Source organism: Anopheles nili, chromosome 3, assembly GCF_943737925.1.
Source record: "Anopheles nili chromosome 3, idAnoNiliSN_F5_01, whole genome shotgun sequence".
Taxonomy (NCBI): Eukaryota; Metazoa; Arthropoda; class Insecta; order Diptera; family Culicidae; genus Anopheles; species Anopheles nili.
In genome coordinates this window covers 7,859,119-7,878,490 of record NC_071292.1, presented here as the reverse complement: position 1 = coordinate 7,878,490, position 19,372 = coordinate 7,859,119, and the positions used below count along the sequence as shown (strand labels likewise).

Here is a 19,372-nt window from a genome sequence, read left to right as displayed (position 1 = left end):
CGTGCGTCACTGAACGAGCGTCGCTTTCGTCATTGAACTTGATTGAGTCCGATTGCAGCCAGTTGAAGTGTGCCGTTTACACTCATCTTGCATAGCAACGTGCGCCTACACCAGTGATTATTCGAACTGCACGCCCACATGCAAGTGATGCACTCTCCGAGTTCGGTTCCAATTATGGCGTTCGGTTGCGGCTTGAATTCAACGTCGTAGTGCTCGTCCCGCCGCGTGTCAAGGGCGCCAGGCTGCTGTAAATTAAATAATTTAAATTAAATAATGAACGGTGTCTCGTTGCGGTTTTCGGGGCCAAAGCAGTTGGTTGCCGATCCACCGAGAAAGCGATCGTGGCGGAGAAGGTAAAGCCATTGCGTCAATGCACCCATGCCAAGCCTCGGCGATTGCGAAATTCAAGTACCGCGACTAATGCAGCGTGGTTTCGCCCTTTTTTTTTGCCCTTTGAACGAAAATTACCAAACAGTCACCTTTGAGGACCTTTTCCGGCACCCGGCGGCTTCACCAATTAATTGGTTAATTGTAGTCGGCGCGGTAGAACTGGGGTACCCTGTTTAACCTTGATGGCTGTTTTTCCGGCCCCTTTTTTCGGTGGAATGGTTCTCGGGTACCTTCGTTACCTCCCACCGGCCTTGAAGAATGGCGGTGTTTTTGGACATTTTAATTAACAGTCTCACTGAAATACTCATTGCCACTAAAACCTACCGGTGCGCTGCCAAATTGCCGGTAGAAGGTTGAAGGAACCTATTGATCACTGATAAGGGGAACTCGAGGTCTCATTGACGAAAAAAAATAAGGAAAAGAAAACGAAAGGGTTAAGCGCATGGAAGGAGCATGGAAGCATAGCCAAAGGGGCACATTAATTAGAAAAAACAACCTCTCGTTTCTCCTGCCGGTTGCTTGAAAGGTGCCGTCCCTTTGGCACATTGTTCATTCATCATCGATTCAATTACCCACAAATTGCCCGCGAACCTCCCCGTCCCGGTCCGGGGCGCTTCCCGCGCATTAGTTCCATCGATTAGTTTTTCCTCCTGCGAGGTTCACCTTGGGGCTGGTCCGCCGAGGTGGAACGTGTGCCGCTTCATTTAACCTGTCAATGGAATTTTTTCAAGCATTCTCTTTTTAATTCCTTTTTTTTCTGTTCCGAAGCCCTTGGGAAGCGACTGCACGAAAGGGATCTATGTGCCGGGTCGGTCGAATGGCTCGCAATCTGGATCGATTTTAATGTTGATTTGTACATTTACAGTCTGTGGTTGAATGGAATGCCAAAAAAATAGATAGATAACTGGTTGCATTTGAAGGACGAAACGAATGGCGTGTAAACCAACACCTGGGCGGTCTAGGATCGCAACACTGACATCGTTCTAAGCCCGTGTAGCCGTGTGATCCGCCATATACCGAACAATATTGCCGAGGAGTTGTGTATCTGCGACATGCCTGGCACGAGCATTGATGCAGCATTTGAACGTTTCCCTCGTCCAAAACGTGGGTACTCTTTGACGAGGGTCCCGGGACCGTGCCGGCGAAAGGTCAAGAGACAAAGCATAATCGATGCAATTCGGTATGGTTTTTACGCACGCCATGTAAAAGCCTCCAAATGTTTCCAGGTGGCTCGGTCCATTTCTCCCATATGGCTCCCAGGACACGATGAAAAAAGGTTCGACATTTGAGAACCATTACAGCTCTGCCTAGACCGGCTCAAAGGCGAAACGAATCGTTGGGGTAGTTTCGTTGAAATTGAAATGTAACTCCCAATATATTGCCCATCATTTCAAGCCGCTCGTCTCGTTCCGTTTCGGCGCTTTAGCTGTTTTTACGTTATCGCATCTATTGTACATAATGATTCTCTTCTTTTTTTGCAGTCATTGACACCGAGCACACTCCTTTTGCTGAAGTCAGCCTCATAAAAGTTAAATGTGCCCATAATGTCAAAATATCCTTAAAAGTCTATAAAAACGGATCCACTGGCGGTGACCGAAAATGTGCTTGCGCCCCCTTGTAAAAGAAATTGGCGACTCTTTAGGAGAAATGATTAATTGCTTTTGCGCTAGCGTACTGTCATCATTAATTCAGTTTGTTTTGTGTTTATGTTGGCAGCTTTTTTTCCCGGTCCTCCATCTCTTTCCGTTTCGTTTTTCCGTGAGAGATCCTGTCAGTCGGTCTCTTTTCTTTTCTCCAGCGGAGAGGCAAAAACTTTTCATTATTAAGCACCGCTTCTCGCCGTTCCGCTTCGTGAGCAAAGAGGCATCGTTTTTTTTTGTTTTTATTATTCACTCACTCTCTATCCCTTCAGCACTCGACCGCATTGGGGCCAACTGGGGCCCAGGACTCGTTGTTCTTGCACGTTTCCTTTCGATGAAACAGGAACTCTGGCCGCGACCTGTCGGAACGGTCTTTTTTTCAGTGGCGCATTTTTGCTCATTAAATTAGCACATTTATTTCTTTCGTCTCGCCGCAAAGCGCATAACTGCTGACGCTAAAACGCCCAGCCCTAGCTCGAAGGGCGCGCGCGTACCTTGCGGCGGGTGTGATGTCGCTTTGCGTAAGTTTCGTCTTTGGTTCTGTAACGCGCCCAAAAGCGCAATGCAACGGGCGACGTTCCGTGCCGTTGCCACCTTTAAAACGCAAGCAAACGGTAACTCCTTGCTCTACGCACCAGCAGTCTGTCCTTTTCTCGCAGTTCCGTCTTCTTCCCTCGATGGCCACACCGCCCGCCCCGCCCGCGCACGGCAGGATGGATCGATGGGCCGCGAATTTTCATAATTAATACAATCGCCCGGACGATGTGCCCTAATAAGCACTGTCGTCTTACGTGCCCGTACCGGCATGCTGATGGCCGCATGACGCGACGCCAAAGAGACGACCGACCGAACGGCAACGACCGCCATATCCGGAAGATGCCCTTTTTTGGGAACTTCAACAAAGGGCCAGCCGGTACCGAGGGCTTGGCGCCGGGGCACAGATTTGCCAACGCAACGCCGGTACTTCTTTCGGACCTCCGCACTTTGCAAAACTTGTCCACCCAGACCGGGTGAAAAGAGGAATTCGTGATCAGCGCTCGATCGATGGGCGCATTAGCCCTTTGAGACATTGACCTCGGGATTTAATTTTGGTGGAGCTAGCGTTGAACGTGTGCGTGTAAAGAAAACTATTGAACATAATTTACGGATGCTTTCCACCGTCACCTGCACCCAAAAGCGCAACCGTAACGTCCAACACCTCGTAGTTGGTGAAGCGCATGCCGTGAAGCGTCCGCTCAGTGCATGACCCGTGACATTTAGTATCCTTTGAAACACCTTCCCAGCAATAATCCCCGCCCGAGCTAGTCAATCATCATTGGAGTCATATCTCGGTCTTGCTTGTGTGTGTGACCGTGACCATCGAAGGAGTAGAGCATCGTTACCGTGTTTCGTGTGCTTGTTGGCATGTCTAGACCAATCGACCATCGTCGTCGGCATCAGTGGAACCGTCGTGCAGCAGGCCGCCGTTGCCCGTAAGGGTGCCCTCGACTACGCTTCGTCGACGACGGGCAGACTGGAACGCAAAAAAAAACTCGAAAGAGCGAAAAAAAGCGGCATCATAATTTCTAGTGTCGCGTGCCGTCATCAGTTTGCCACCCAGAAACGTCCTTACAGATTGGTTCACGTGCGCGTTGCGTTCACCCCGAGGCGGTTCGGGTGCGTATCGGTTTGAAAGGGGAGAAACGAATCTCTCTCCCGGCTACTCACGCCGATATGGGTGGGTGTATGTGTGGCTGTTTTTAGTCCAACTTCCTTGTCGTTGAAGCGTGTCCTGACGACTTCCGCGAATAGAACGAACTGAAGTTTACTAGCGACAGAAATTTACTAGCACCAAAAGGGTCTGTTTGGACACGTCTTAGTTTAGTTGTGTGTGAATGAAGCAGGCTTAAAAAATCAATATCTAAATTGTTTCACACCTTTTTTGATTGTTATCATCTTGCTATTTCTTCAATCTTGAGCAATTTTTCTTATTTTATTTAACTCAAATATCTCTAACCGGTTACAAAACATATGCTCTAATGATTTTTCTTTCATTTTTAGGTCTGATGAGGATACATCCAGTGGTAACAAATACAACAGAATGGACGATGACAACGTGCAGGACAAGGAGCGTTTCGCCAGGTAAGCTGATCAGATTTTTCTTCTAATTGTTTCTTATTTGTCTGTTTCGCCTCGCTGCACACACATGCATTTTGTAATTGGTTTGCACCGAAACGAAAAATTAAACAAATATTTTTCCAAACCCCCCTTTCTCTCTTACCCCTCCCATCCATCGCCCCTTTCGTCCAACACGCTGCAATCCACATCGGCCAAACAGCCAGTGGTTGAGCAAATTGCGTGCACAAGGAGAGATGCGCTCGCCACCATCATCCGGTTCGCTGGGATATTTGCGCCATCGACTTGCGTCTATCCGAGCCCGGGCAATGGTGGTGGCAGCGTTTCAATTTAGTTAAATCTTTTCGGGTTTCGTTACCGTCCAAGACGCCCTCCGTTCGCTTCGCAGTTTCTCTGATTTTACCCGCACACACGCGGGGCTCTACGCCGCGGTGCTGGAACGTCGTAAAACCGGTCATTAAAATCACCTTTTTGCGCAAGGATGCCGCATGGTTGTGCTTTTTTTTTGTTTGTTATTTCCCATACCCCTCGGAAGGGGTTTTCCCTCGCACTCGCGGAATCGTAGCGTTGGTTCATTTTTCTGCCAAGATCATTAAATTTCCAATAAATCGCACATAATAATACCCAATCATTTCGCTGCCATCATTTCGCCGCGTTCCGATGGGCTTCGTCGCCGCGGCGTGCAGCGTTTTTCGCCGTGCGCTTTCGGGCGCAAAATCCGGTACGGTTTTCCTTCTGCTCCACCTCGGCAGGGTGGACGTGTGACGATGAAGATGGGACGATTCCGTGGCCGAACCCGGTGCCGTCGGAATGCTTCCTTTTTGTGTTTTTTCCCTTCATTCCTTTTTATTTCACCTCCGGTTGCAGCAGTTTCCGCGCGTCAACCGTCCGCGAGCGCACTAATGATTATAACGACCTTTGTGCGATCATTACGTGTGCTTGCAACTGCACCCGCGCACACACCGATCCGATCCGATGGTGTGCCGTTGACATTACCGACGGAATGCACTTTATGGTTTGCCGTTTGTCGCCAAGACCCGCCAGCAGATGCGGTACTGCGACCGAGCGGGCAGAGAAAAAAAAATCTGTCAAAAAATAAACACGTTGACCCGTAAGTAACATGACACGGAACCGCAAAACAGCATTGCACTGGCGCGAGTGAATGAGAGAGCGACAATAATGTCCGATTGCGAGCGCCCTTCTGCTGCCCGAGAAGTTATGCGATGCAGAAAATTGCATTTGCTCGAGGCTTCGGAGCCGTTAAGGCGGGATCCCGTGCGGGCTGCGAGATGGCACGATGACAAAAAATTGCATCTTGCAAGCGAGCGCAAGAACAGTGTTAAGCTTCCGTTGGAAATTGAAACCGATCAAAAAGCATCCCATTTGACGGTGGCCGACGGGGACATAAGTGGCTGGTTGTGGCGTACACACCGCCACCGGGGAAAAACGCTTTCGCAATGAAGGGAAAAGGGTTTAATTTTGCCTTTCTGTGATGCTGCCCTGCAGTTGGGGTTCGTCCTCGTTTGCAGAACGGCTGGCAACGGTTGGCAAGAAAATGCCACCGCAAATCGACCGGCGGAACGGCGGCGTTTCCAATAAGTGTCCGTGTCGTTTGATTTTATTTCTCAATAATGTTTACATTTGTTCTTATGTTTTGCTGGGTTTTTTTTTTTCGTTCGCTCCCTTTTTACTTTGCTGCCTGTCCCTTGTGGCGACAGAAACGAAGAGAAAACGGGCCAGCTGAATTCTGCGCCCTTTATTACTTGCATCCACAGCGGTTCCATCGGGGATTTGAGAAGACGCAAAGCACGGACATGCCAGTCCTTCTCGTTGGCGTAGATTCTTCACCCGTATAATGTCTTCCGAGAGCAGCGGCCGCCTGGCATTGATTGGAATCGATGGCAAAAAAACCGCTCTGAAAATGACGTTTAATTTAAAATCAATCAATAAACGATAAACAGCCGGCATTTACCCGATCGATGCGAATGAGCGAGGATGCGGCTGGAACCAATCGAAAGCGCACGAAGATCTGATGCGGTGGGGCTCAAAAGAGGACGTGAAAAACCGCGCTGTGGCAAAGAAAGGCAAGGTAATGGTTGTATCAATGACAAACAACATTGCAACGGTGTCGAAATGATTTGCTAGCGTGCGTTTAGGATTCCCATTCTACCCGAATTCACGGAGCATTTGGAGATGATAAAACACCGCCTTGAGTAGCGGCTCAAACGGGGCTTGACCTGAATTCGTTTTATAGAGATAGAAAAATGTGGCGCCTCGCAGTCACGAATTATCGGCGAGAACTTGTTTTCGTTCGCTTCTCATTAATGCTCCATACGTAGCACCGCTCGAACCGCGTGTCAGCGGCACGTTTGTTGCTGATCCCTGGTCACGAGTGTTTTTCATTCATTTGCAATTTTCATTCATCGAACTGCCGGTGGAACATCGGAACCGAAGGGGACTAACGAGAAGCAACCAAAAAAAAAACACAGCCACCAACCAATCGATCTGCCCTGCAAAAGTGAAGCCAAACACACGGACGCCTCGTAGTCAGATCTTAATTTCTTTCTTTGCGTCACGTAAGAGCGAGGTAAAATTACCCATTTTGAGAGTAAAGAGAGGTCCTCCGGATGAAGCAAAAAAAGAACGCCCATCCACAACAAACCATCACCTTCCTCAATGCGCTGGCTGGGTTCGTTTTCCTTCTGACGACGACGCTGGGTTCATTGATTGAGGCAGGCCACACTTGCCACTAGTGGTCACGTGCGGATGGTCGATTTATTTGAATTCACGATCGGTCCACCGCCGGCAACCGGGAAGGATCTTTTTTCGGGGCGTGGAAAACTGAAACCAAAGGAAGAAGAACAAAAAAAAGCAGCACCACACGATTGCAACGGGTGCGCGCGCGTGCCGCCGGTCAAGAATCAATTGCAATCACATCGTCGTTTGCCGAGGTTCCGGGTGCCGTCGTTGGTGCTGGTCAGGATGATGGCCCACCGGACGAGGTCAGGAGGAAGCCCAGGCCCGAAAGATCGCCCTTTTGCCGTTCGGGGTAAGGGTGCAGGGCTGCTTCGTGCGTGCCATACCTTTTGCGTGACTCTAGCAGGTTACGCGCTTTAACTTTACAAAATCACGAACCATTCGCACGCGCTCACGCGCTCTGGATGAATTTTTACCAGCAGCCAGCCAGTGCGCCAGTGCCGGACCCCGAGAGCGAAAACCGTCAACTTGAAACGGAACTCCCCGTCGGCGTCGCGATGATCACTTCCATGCCATGCGGCCGTGTTGTGGTGGGGTGCGAACGTTTATGCGCCGCCCGAAATTGTCATGCGAACGGAACTTTTTCACGCTCTCGAATCCGGGCGGACACATGCGTTTCGGGTGCGATTGTTCCTGCGTGCGAATCCTTGCCCTTCGATGGTGTGTGGCACGCGCCATGCGATGCGTGAGCCATTCGATGACAAAAATCATAACGCGGCTCGCTTCGGGGAGTAGGAAATCTGGCGCTTCGCGTGTAAGCGAGAGTGTTGCGCTTCCTTTCAATCAAGCGTTGAACTCACCTCATGGAGTTACATAAAACGGCCTTTTTTTTTCAAACAACAACTGCATGAAACTTACGCTACTGGGTGGCGGAAAAAAATAATGAATATTCATGAAAATGAGCGAAATTCGTCGTTGTAGCCGATACTTATTTGTGTTTGAGATGAGCACACAATGAACGCTTTTGCATAAAAAAGAACTACTGCCCTGGTGTACTGTGGGAGCTGGCTGCAATGTGATAAAAGGGTACAGGGTGCTTTAAAGTCAACAAATTATTTGAGCCCTTGGAATCGCCCCAGTTTTAGCGGTGCAGCAAATTAAAGTAAATTATAGTACAAAGCTTAAACACTCCCGAAGCAATCAGGCTGCCGTTCGTAAGGTCAAATCGGGCCGGAAGGGACACGCTTCTCCTTCTGCAGGTTGAAGCTGCTACGAGAGGATAACGGAGTTGCTTGTTTCTCTTTTGGCACTCTGGTCGCACTCCGCCGGTTTTGCAAACCCGGCACGTCCAAGGGCTGATAGCTTGTGCCTGTCCCGTTGTCCCGATCGGACAGGGAGAAATAAAAAACCGTCGTATATCGACCGGAAAGATAGTATGTCGATACCTATAACATAAGAAATTACGCCAACCTACTAATTACTTTGCAGAAGACGACCGGGCGAATGCTTAAGGTCGGCCATGTCTCGATCGAGCGAACGCCATTGCAAGCACACGATCTACGTTTGGGATGACGAAAGGGACGAGGACAGCGAAAAGGCGCAGGAACACAACGATTCGCCTAAGGCCACACCGTAATCGAAGCACAAAACGGAATCTCTTCTATCGGGTGGTTTCTTGCGTTGAATGCAACGTTTTTTTTGCATTCTTTTGCTTATCAAATTTTCCTTACCCCCTATTCTTACAATAGGATCAAAAACTGACTCCCTGGAAAACTGACAGAGATGGGGAGAATGAATGACCAAAAAAAAAAGAGTGTTAACATTCAAAAATATGCTCCTGCTGTTGTTGCCACATATATCATCTAGAGCGAACGTGGCTCGATCGATTGATGAACGATCGCTCGATTTGGATGATGATGGCTACGGACCGCTGTTGGTGACCGCACCGGTCCAGTGCCTGTTGACCGTCCGTTTAAATATATTAATTTTCGACACCTCGCACGTCCAGTTTTCTATATATGCTCTCCGTTATCGCGCTTCTCTCCTCGGCTCTCTAGTACTCGGGGGTATTTATTAGGGATCGATAAAAATGGAGCATAAAAGTGTTATCGATTAACATAATAACTATCATTTCTCGGTAGCATTGAATGCTACCGTGCTGGCTGACGATTTGCAATAGTGCCTCGTTGCCAAAAGTCTCGAAAAAAAATGTGTCCGTAGCGAAACGGCCTCCGATAACCTTGGGGTATGCGTTTTTTTTTTGCGCTTTTCTTTAGAATATGTTTTGTATGAAAATGAAGCTGTTGACGCGATACGTGCCGCGTGCATGTGAGACGCTACTTACCATGGAGATTTAATGATAATAATAAATTTAATGTCGCTACTGATTGAATCGCGGTGTCCTGACCCGATTAGTAGTTGATTTCTGTAGTTGGTACAGAGGCCTCGTTTTTGTTGTTGTATTGATACGTCAGATTTTGGCAGCTTTGGTGCGAGCGAAACACTTTTTTGAACCACAAAAAGACAGTTATTGTATCGAACATTAACGTTCAACTAATGTCTGTTGATTTATGGCTTGGGCATATAATTTTTAGCACTTCCCCAAGCAAAATAAGAACAGGTTTGCAGGTGGAACGATTAATAATTCAGTCATTAATATATGTTAAAGCTTTTGAGCGAAGCGTTTTTGTCTTCCACGTAAAAGTGAAATTTTTCCAAAAATACGCTGCTTTATAGCCTACCATAGTATAGTTTTTTTTCTGATGTTTCTGATGGTAAGCACCAATCCGTTATTTCAATACACTGTCAACTATTTTAGAACAAAGACCGACACAATTTATGACATTGACGAGCGATTCGGTTTAAAGATGTCTATTTTGCTATGCATTTCTGATTTGTGTTTTGAACACGAATTAGAATTTGTGTCTAATTATGACAGGTTGTTGATTATAATCTATAAACGATTGAACTGATTCGTTGATTCGGTAAATAGCAACCAAATAGTTAATCCATCATTTTCAGGTGCACGAAATTCTCTTCGCACAACAAAGCTTTTCGCTCCAACAGCCAACAAAACATTTCCTAGTATAATTTGATGAAGTGTCAGTTGGCATGAAATGTAACTAATCTCACGCTAGGAGAGCTTTGAATTGCAAAGCCTTTGCTTTTGTTAAAAAAAATGTTCATAGTGCATAACGAGCACCATAATAAACAGCAGCATATAAGAGTAACCATCAGGAGCTTAATGATATCAAATTTACATTGTCTGGTTTGCATGTAAAACTGTTCACCAGCAAAACCATCTCTTACTCGCGCTCGGTATACATTCCTTTTTATCACCGCGGTAAATTATACAAATTCAATTATGCATCCCTTAATTTGCACCCATACCGATCGGGGTAAAGCCGCTGATTGGTTGGCATGCGTGGTGCCCGTAGCACAATTGCTGGCTACGATTGCAGAAATAACCGAGTTTAAAAAGAGGACACTGTCTGGGACGGATAATTGCCAACGATAATGCAATCAGGCGAGAAGCGCGAATACAGCGCCAAGGAAAACAGTGCCCCCCAATCAGCCGGAATTGAATCAAAGAAATCGCACACCCTGAAAAAGCCCTGAGCAAATATCCGTCCCAGGTCTTACGCAACACCGCGACCCCACGTCTCAACAGCAGCACACTTCTACGAATGATGGCAATCGCGCGAGGAAGCGAGGTGTTTTGCGGTCGCAAGTCAGCGGTCAAACTCCGATAACAGTTCTCGTAATTAATTGATAATGGTATGATATGTTTATAAAAGCTTTTGATAATGGTAATGCTAATTAGCATGTAGTACTCTCTCGCTTCCCGTTTGCCGCACGTCAGAGTGGTGGTAATATCCTTGTTTTGCCCCCCCATTCTGTACGTCGTTTTGTAATTGACCTCGACGCACTTCTCTGGCGGCCGATTGGTTTGTGCAGTTGGAACTTGTGCCCGATACCGTGCTCTTATTTGCCAGAACGCAACTCGTGTGGAAAGTGCTGCCAAAGACTGGTAGCCACGGGCGCTGGTTCTTCCCCGGTGTCGATGCCCATCTCCGTTACACCGTTCGAGATGCGGTTGTGCCGTGAAAAAGACTTGCCCAACCCCTCGGGGCACTTCATTCGCTAATTGCTACTTTAAATCCCACTGGATGAAATGAAATGTTGAAATCAGTGTATTTGCCGGCCGCAAGCCTCGCACCGCAACCACAGGGACAAGGCTATTTTGATGTTGCTGCCTTCGCTGCCAACAAGAACCCCGTTGGAAGGTCTTCTGATGAGCGTTTTTCGCTCATTTCGTCGACTCTCGCGCGTGGTAAACCGCGCTCCACGGTGATAATCGCAAGAAGCGACCCGAAACGTGTTTTTACTTCCCGTTTTTCCACCCGGTTCTGGTCAGCCGCAAAACCGAACTCAACCCTATCGGCGTTGCATGAGTAGGAAGGCGTTTTTTCGGTTACCAAAACCGTTTCCTTCGCCGGTGTTGTTGGCCGTTCATTCAGCCTGATACTACTGCCGAGGAGCTCGGCAAATACATTGAGGAGACCCTTAGCTTTGGGAACGAAAAAAAGGGAAAAAAGGCTAACAATACCTCGCAAAGGTGTTCCACGACTCACGGGATGGAAATCAGCCCGCCAAGCATGCCGGAAAGAGCGAGAACAAACCCCCCTTTTTTGATCGTTTTCGAATACGAATTACCCCCGCAGCGAAACCGATTTCGTCCGGGGCCACCGCTTGTAATGATAGCGGTAATTACGGTATGATCCGCCGGGCGGGACGCCATGGAAACGATGGAGCTTGTGTATAATTAGCATGAAATAAGAATTTCCTACGCTATGCTGGCGAACCTATGCCTTCGAACCGGGCGACACTCTCAACCGCAACCGGCAGGAGGCCGCATGGCCGGTGATATGGAACAAACTCAATTTTCTGGCTGTTATTGAGCAACATCCACCGTCCGTGGAGAAGCGATCGCTGTGAACAAGGTGAAGAATCGACAACCCATCCCCGGAGCCCATCCATATCCGATTGAACGGAAAATCGACACTCCGTTGGGGGTTTCTTTTCTTCTTTGGTGCTTTTTTTTTGTTGGCTACGTGATATGCGAGATGCGCGAACGATCACCCATCGTCCCATCGTCTGGACAAGTTCTCGATAACTGCCCGCAAAACAAATCAATCAATCAACTACACCGGCATTAGCTGATGGTGTCTCGTCCGTCCAAACGGCAGCAGTACCGAACGTACTCGATTCAGGACACCAGCGTTAGCTCCTCAAGCGAACGTCAGACAGTTTGATATCACATTACATGAATTTTCGTGAAGAAACCAACAACAACAAAAAATGATTTGCGACGCGGAGAGCTGTTGGAGCGATTTTTGGCACATGTTATACATTTTTTTCTCCTTCTGATCGCGAGAAGAGTAAATTAACCAACCGCACCCTTGCGGCGGCAGGCTTCGCTAGATATCAGAACTCATCAAACCATCCCGATACCGATTACGGCTAGTCCCGTGCCCGGACAGACGAGAGGCAGATCGTTTCCCAGCCAGCGCCTCATCAAAACGTCATGTTCACATGTTTGCAAGGTTCGTCCAGCGAGCCCCGGACCGGCCGCCCTCGAGCCCGGAAACGGTATCGATTGCTTGGGAAGGGAGAAATTAACGAGAAACAATCTCCTCGGAGGGAAATAGCACCGGGCTAAACCTAACCCACCCAGCGAAACAACACAGCCAACGCGAAGAAGAAATCGGCCGGCGCACAAAATGCGCCGGATGAGCCAACAAAAGCCGCGCCATGCGCGCCTCAGCATAGAGGGCAGCCCCGGGAACGTAGCAAATATAATAAGATAATAATCGACTTCGAACAGAAAATTATTGACAGATTTTTGAAGAACACACCTATATTTAGGGGGAAATTTCCATTCCTTAGTTTTTCCTACCTCTCAGGCGGCGCGCGGTTGTTTTGGGTTGGCCGAAGGTAGCGAAATACGCCCGGTAAACGTGCGCGCCCCGACCCGGAAAGGGAAGCGGTCGAGGGCTCGAGCGTGAAGGAGGAGTCAATTCAATCGTCAAAATTTCGACAGCCAAAACACAGACGCGCTGCCCCCTTTCGATGTCGGAGCTGTGATTTTTTTTCTTATTCTCACAAGCACTGTCTTTGAGTGGAGTTTTTTTTTTGGGAACGCTTCACTGTTTAAAGGATGCTAGCTGACTTAAATGTAAATGGTTTCGCACTCGAAATATATTGACTTTGTTTGATACTTTGTAACAAAAATTTTCTCGCGTGTAATTTGTAACCCAAAGTATTTTTATAATAGTGCAGCTATCATTACAGCCTATTATCTAACTAATTAGACACTCCGGTGTGGAGCGAGACCTTGGCCATGAATGGAGTATACAAATATCGACAAATTGACGAATTCCTGCCAAGAACGAAACCTTTCTTACGCGCGCGCATGTGGATGGGTGAAGGAAATGTGTAGAAAAACTCTCCGCTACAGTTTCACGGAACTGAAACAAAGAGCATCGAGTTTGACATGAATCCAATTTTTCAGACATCAATCCCAATTATACATGATTTTTTTTCCTACCTCATTTCCTAACCCTATCTTCATCCTCATCCAAGCATATAGTTGGCCCCGAAAAAAAAAGTTAAAAAAGCGCTCACAGACACACAGACCAGCATAATAAATCGCGTGTGGATGCCAATGAGTGGCCCTCTGTCCCTAGTTACGGAAACCTCCGGTTTTACGGTTTGCCCTGCGCGTTTGTGAAACGCAGATTTCTCGTTCACCATTAGAATCCACCGGATGAGCCGAACCGAGTGCGAGCGGATCGGCAAACAAAACAAGGAAAGTAACAAAAAAAAGCCCTCACAGACAACCACCAACACAGCAAGTCCGCGTGCAGCAAGCGAGTAGAGCCACAAAGAAGAGCGAAAAACAACAACACAAAAATAAGCATAACAGCTCATAATAATAACGATAATCACAGCAAATTGTCAGGGATTAGAAACCTTTTAAAAGGCCGCGCACCGCTCGCCGGCTCGTCATCCCGGCTACCGCCGTGGCGCAATCCCAACCAGCGCGGTGCCACTAACTAACCATTATTATATGATCCGGTCCCTACTGGCTGGGTCGGATGCGGCCAAAAAATCGATCCCATTCCCATCCGATCTGGGCGCATGGGAGTTGAAGAGGAAACGGACAAACAACAACAAAAAAAGATTGACAACACTGCAGCCCAACGGCACAGTTCGATCCTCCCTTTTCCCGCAGAAAGCGGATGGGAAAGAGCTGGCGTGGCGGCAAGTGACGAACCTTTGGTGGAATTCAAATACGAGGTCACCTCGGAGGTTCGCCGCTCAACCGAAATGGCGGTGGTTTGGAACGTTTTCATTTTGTTATATTGATAATTGCTACCGTGTACCGAGCGATGCGGCTAGTTTTGAGCTACTGCGAGCTGGGCGAGGTACTTTGTAACGTTTCTTGCTTTTTTACGCCCTGCTTACTACCAGCAAAACCCGTGTTGTCTCCATTTCACGTTGTACCCTTTCCGACATTGTGTGATCTAGCCGCGGGAGATTGCTCGTGGATTGATTTTAATATAAAACCCTTCTTAGACCGGGCTTGCTACAAACGTCCTGGACTGTGGCAATGTCGGCGTAAAACCACAACCAGCAATCAAAACAGCGGCAGGAAGGTCGCCGTTGGGACATTCAAAATTACTAAATTATACATAATTGCTCGATATGAAAGAACGAAAAAAACACACACGCCAAATGAAGATCTTTATGCGTGGTTCCTGTACCGCGTAATTCCTTTGTTCGTTTGGTTGCGACCTCGATGTAGGACTGTCTAACTTGTGGTTCGTTCTAACGTTTCGACTGAGCTGCCCGTTTTTTTTTGTCTAAGCGGTTCTAAGTTATCGGTATCTAGTTGCATTGTTGTTCTGGTCAAGAATAATACTCGACTGCTAATTACGATGTTAAAGTGAATCAAAATGGTCTAATATGTTGTGTCACAGTGTTGTGATGGCTGACTGGCATTGAGTGATGATAAGAGAAATACCACAGCTCGGTAATGATACCAACAAAAAGTTGTTAGACACACCGGAGACAGTTAGATGGGCGGCGGGGCCAGCAAACTAATTTAGAAGTCGAAAGAACCCACTACGAAATGCTAGAAGCCACAAAAAAGGACCTCGGGCAAGGACTGTAGCGATCTAAACGTCTTCCTAATGCAGCGCCAAACGGAAAACAACAAGAAACAAGTTACCAACTAAATCATACTAAGTATATGAACTAAAAACTAATCATCGTAATACGAAGAAACAAAATGGGAAGCCAAAGTTTTTCGGGGTGCCAATTATAATAATTCGACCGAGAGAAGACAAGGCCCCTTCGCCTCTTCCCTTTGCTTAAACAAAGAAAAACAGAACTCGATAATGAGAAACAAAATTCGGCCTTTAAGCCGGCAGTTCGCTTCACAATGGGAATGGAAGCTTTTTGCCAGTCTTTGAGCTTTCGAGTGCGATAAAATTCGACGAATCTCAATTTCAGTTCTTTATCTTTTCTTCGCGTTCCTTTCGGCTTCCACCTAAGCTGAGGCATTTTGATCTGTTCTGCCGCCTGGCGGTATTTGATAAAGGCGTGAGATTCCTGTCTCCCTTCGCTCGGGGTGGCCAGGGCCGCCGGTAAAGGTTCACCGATTGGGTTTGTCCGTAGGGACGCTCGTTTTGGCGTTCGTTTGGCGCTCTCCGGGAACGTCGAAAGGGAACCTCCTACCGGACCGGAATGAATGAAGTTAAAACGCCCAAAACAAGCTACCGGATTGAAGGCTTTAACGCAATCGTCTTAGCGGTTCATGCCTTTTCTTCGGTTCGTTTGTGAATTAAAGCGCCAGCCTGTGAGTTACGGGTTCCAGGCGCCATTGCTGTCGACAGGCGCTGAATTCCTGCGTTCACACTAGCTTCAACGGATTCTAATGAAGATTGACGTGAGAGTGCGAGCAACCGTAAACCGGTATGGCCGTTCAACATTTCAAATTCTGCGCCACTCCGCTTGCTGTCGTAGCCCTTCTATATTAGGTGCAGAACAGCGAAACGCATTCAGCGTATTTACCGAACGCTTATTCGCTTAATGTACGTCATCAGGTGAGGTGTCTCGCTTTCGAATGCGAGCCCTTTTCCGAACGTCTGGCATGTGTTCCGTTTCGGAACCGAAAGCCGAAATTCTAGTATTTCCTTGCTCTACGCCCTCGCGTCAGACCGATTTATCCTTGCACAACTCATACGGTTCGCGGTCCGAATTCGGACGCTCTAATAATAATAACGGCAACTTCTCACAGGTGATTTATGATTACCTTCGCTGGAGGGCAGCTAGCGCCATCGGTGGGAGACGGAGTACGAAAAAGATTTTCCAAAGGTTTATACGAAATTGGTTTGCGCTGCTTAGCCAAGACCAAGGCCCTTCGGCCATCCATGCCTTTCTTTCTTCGCTCGCCTCTCGCTCCCGATACACGCCAACTCCTGGCTGTCAGGGTTACAAAGAGCGGTAAATAAGAAAAAGCAAAATTTTGAAATAGAATCTTACACGGTGCTACCGCTACCAAAAGGGTGGCACATACAACACCGACCGCTGGGAACCGACCACTCGTACGGCGCACGACGTTGAGGACGAGCAAGAAGGACTTGGTCCTCCCTTCCATCTTCCAACTACCACCACCCACCGGATCGTATTCACCCAGGCGCGAGGAGAATGAACGCCGCTTCACATGGAAACATTCGCTACGATTCCCAAGCTCGCCCGCGCTACACAAGGCGAGGTTATGCGTTTTTCTTTTCCGTTTATTTTGCTCGTTTTTGCTTCACTTTCTCCCGCGCTCACCATCGCACGGTTTTCCAACTTCCCGCCTCAAACGAACGGGGTGAAACGATGCACACCCCACGAGCTGGGACGCGCTGGGAGCCGCGGTGCGAGATGTGGTAAAAAATATGGGAAACTTTCCTAGTCGGTGAAAATTTATGTTACTCTAAAAGTAAATTGCACTCACTGGTTTTATATCGTTCTGTGTTGCCTTTCCGTTTTCCCGGACTCCGCGCGTGCATACGGTCTCCCTCGTTGCCCTTTCGTTGGCGCGGCACCGATCTGGGCTCGAGGACGCGAATTCGGATCCGAGCTGGCGGAGTACCAACCGGCCGCCCGCGCGATGGATGCATTTGGGAAGCAGTTCTTGCGCGGTCCGGGCCGCGATACGACGATGCACAAATCGTTCACAATAGGAGCACACGGTGTGCTTGCAGTTTCCATATTTTTCCTGCCCGTAAACCCGCCGCGAAGAGGCAACAACAACGACCAAAAAAAAAGCTCTCCAAGAAGGTAATCGGAATACCGTCGGAACAATGCTTTTTTTACGGCGGGGAAAAGAGCAACGATAATAATAAAACTGTAAAGATGGCCGGAGGGAAAAAAAATCGATGTCCATGTAGGAGCACGAGGGCTTCGCGCAGGGAGAATGGCTCATTCTTTCCGCAAGGAACATGCTTGCAACTGCTCCATATAAAAATGGCTTGTAAATCAAAGCGTACCGCGTCACTGGAAATAAAACGATTGGCAATGATACATTACTAAGCGCTCTTGTGTGGCGCGGAACAGACGAGGTTTGTTCAATATTTTAATGTGCTTCAGGTCACTTGATAGTGAACTGTTTCATGTGGTTGTTGAACAGCTCTTGGACTTATCATCGAAAGTCTTCTCATTGTAATTGTTAAACTAAAGCTAAATTCCATCGCATACACCGCACGAGACATCGAAGGCTCGCTTTGTGGAGCTGATCACTCGCGACGCGTTCGGTTGATGAAACGCACGAAATACGCAGATTATTCCGCTCCGGACCGAGAGCTTTTTCCCATGGAATGAATCACCGTTCCACCGCCGGCTGGACTTTCGTTCGGGGTGCTTATCTCAGCCAACGCGGACGATCCAGCTCCATAGCGTTCCAACGGTTTCTCGTTTCGTTTCCTTCGCGACGGTCACCTCAAGACACCGGACCGGGACCTCGACCGAAAGCATAGCCCACGAGCCTGCTCCAGCACAAACTGAACCAGTTTAGTTCGCACTCAGCACCAGGCCGTCGCCGACGAGCCGGCAACTTCTACGGTGCAATTGTTGCAGAGGCCTGCGCGCGGAGTGTGGGCTGGCCTGAAGTGGCTCAGAAATTGTGGTCAGTTACAGCTCAGTCGTGACTAAAGTTTAAGTAGAGAATAAGATAACTCCCTGGGCGTCAGTCCAGCTCAAGCGCAGGCGATCCGGTGAGGAAGGATTTTGTTTTTCTCTCGCTGCAACAACTTGTATCGTTTCGATTTCCCACCGGGTTCCAACGTGCGGAAGAGGCTTCGCGTACGCGAGTTGGAATCAACAATCGGCCGGTTGAACGACGAGGACGCTCGCACGCGCTGGTCTCGATTCGCGCGGTCCAGTTTGAACCCGTGGACCAGCTAAGCCACACTCCGCGTTGGGCAGCAAAAAACAGCGCCCAGCAACATTGGACAGGGGACGCGGTCAGTCAGAGATCAGGGCAAGATATGATTTGCCGGGAAGCAAGAAACGGAACGTTACCCCGCAAGCAAACATAGGCCATCGCGGGAAAGCATCTTGCCGGACACACTGTACAGTATTCTGGAGGGAAAAAGGCGTCTTTTTTCCATCGTCAGGGCCGCTAGCGTAGGCTGGGAAGACGAACGGGGTAAGATGACTCAACCGGCCATTGTAAGATTGTCGGGCATAAAAGCAATCAAAGGAATGGATTGATTTACAAATTCGATTCTAATAGCGTGTGAAACATGGTCACAGAAACAGATAGCGCAACTATAGTCGGAACATTGCATAGAATTCAATTTCCTTCCAGTGCCAGGTCCTGTTATAAAACGAAGGAAATATACCTGGCAGATGAGTTAAAAGTTCGTTAACGATAGCGAATGCCATCCAAATTCGTCATCTATTCTTCATATTGCTTGGGAAAAAGGTACTCATTGTGCAATCGATGAGATCAACAGTTTAAGTTTTATTTCGAGAGTTTCACATGGCTCTCGCTACAAAACGAACCAACACCGTGGGAATTTATTTACAGACAGCTCCAGGCAGCTTTCGCAATCACCGCCAAACATGGCGGCATATGTTCCTTAGGCAATACAACCGTGGCTACTTCTTAAAATTGGCTTCGTATTTTTCTGTAAAATAACGTTTGGAATGCGGAAATGCGTACATTTAAACTGCATACCAATGGAATGAGAACGTTACAAAGCTTATAACTTTGAGTGTGTAAGCCACGCGTGAGTTTACATTCGATTGTGTCCTAGTTTTCGTCGCAGTATGCCGTCCTTAAAATATCGAATACAATCAATCGTCGCACCCTGGTGGGAGGGACAGACAAAATTTAAACCTACCCCTAGATGAGTGTAAAAAAATCACTTTTCTTTTCACCACGGCTTGCGCCGAACCCATTAAAGATT

The 19,372-nt window shown here is 48.0% G+C and overlaps 1 protein-coding gene across 1 annotated transcript in view; it reads left to right on the top strand.

Moving 5' to 3' along the window:
- Positions 1-19,372, top strand: part of LOC128726817 (aryl hydrocarbon receptor nuclear translocator homolog) — a 129,005-nt gene that overhangs the window by 42,997 nt on the left and 66,636 nt on the right. The window contains exon 2 of the mRNA XM_053820646.1: positions 4,071-4,151. Within this exon, the coding sequence (XP_053676621.1) occupies positions 4,071-4,151 (81 nt within the window). The remainder of the gene's footprint in view (positions 1-4,070; positions 4,152-19,372) is intronic.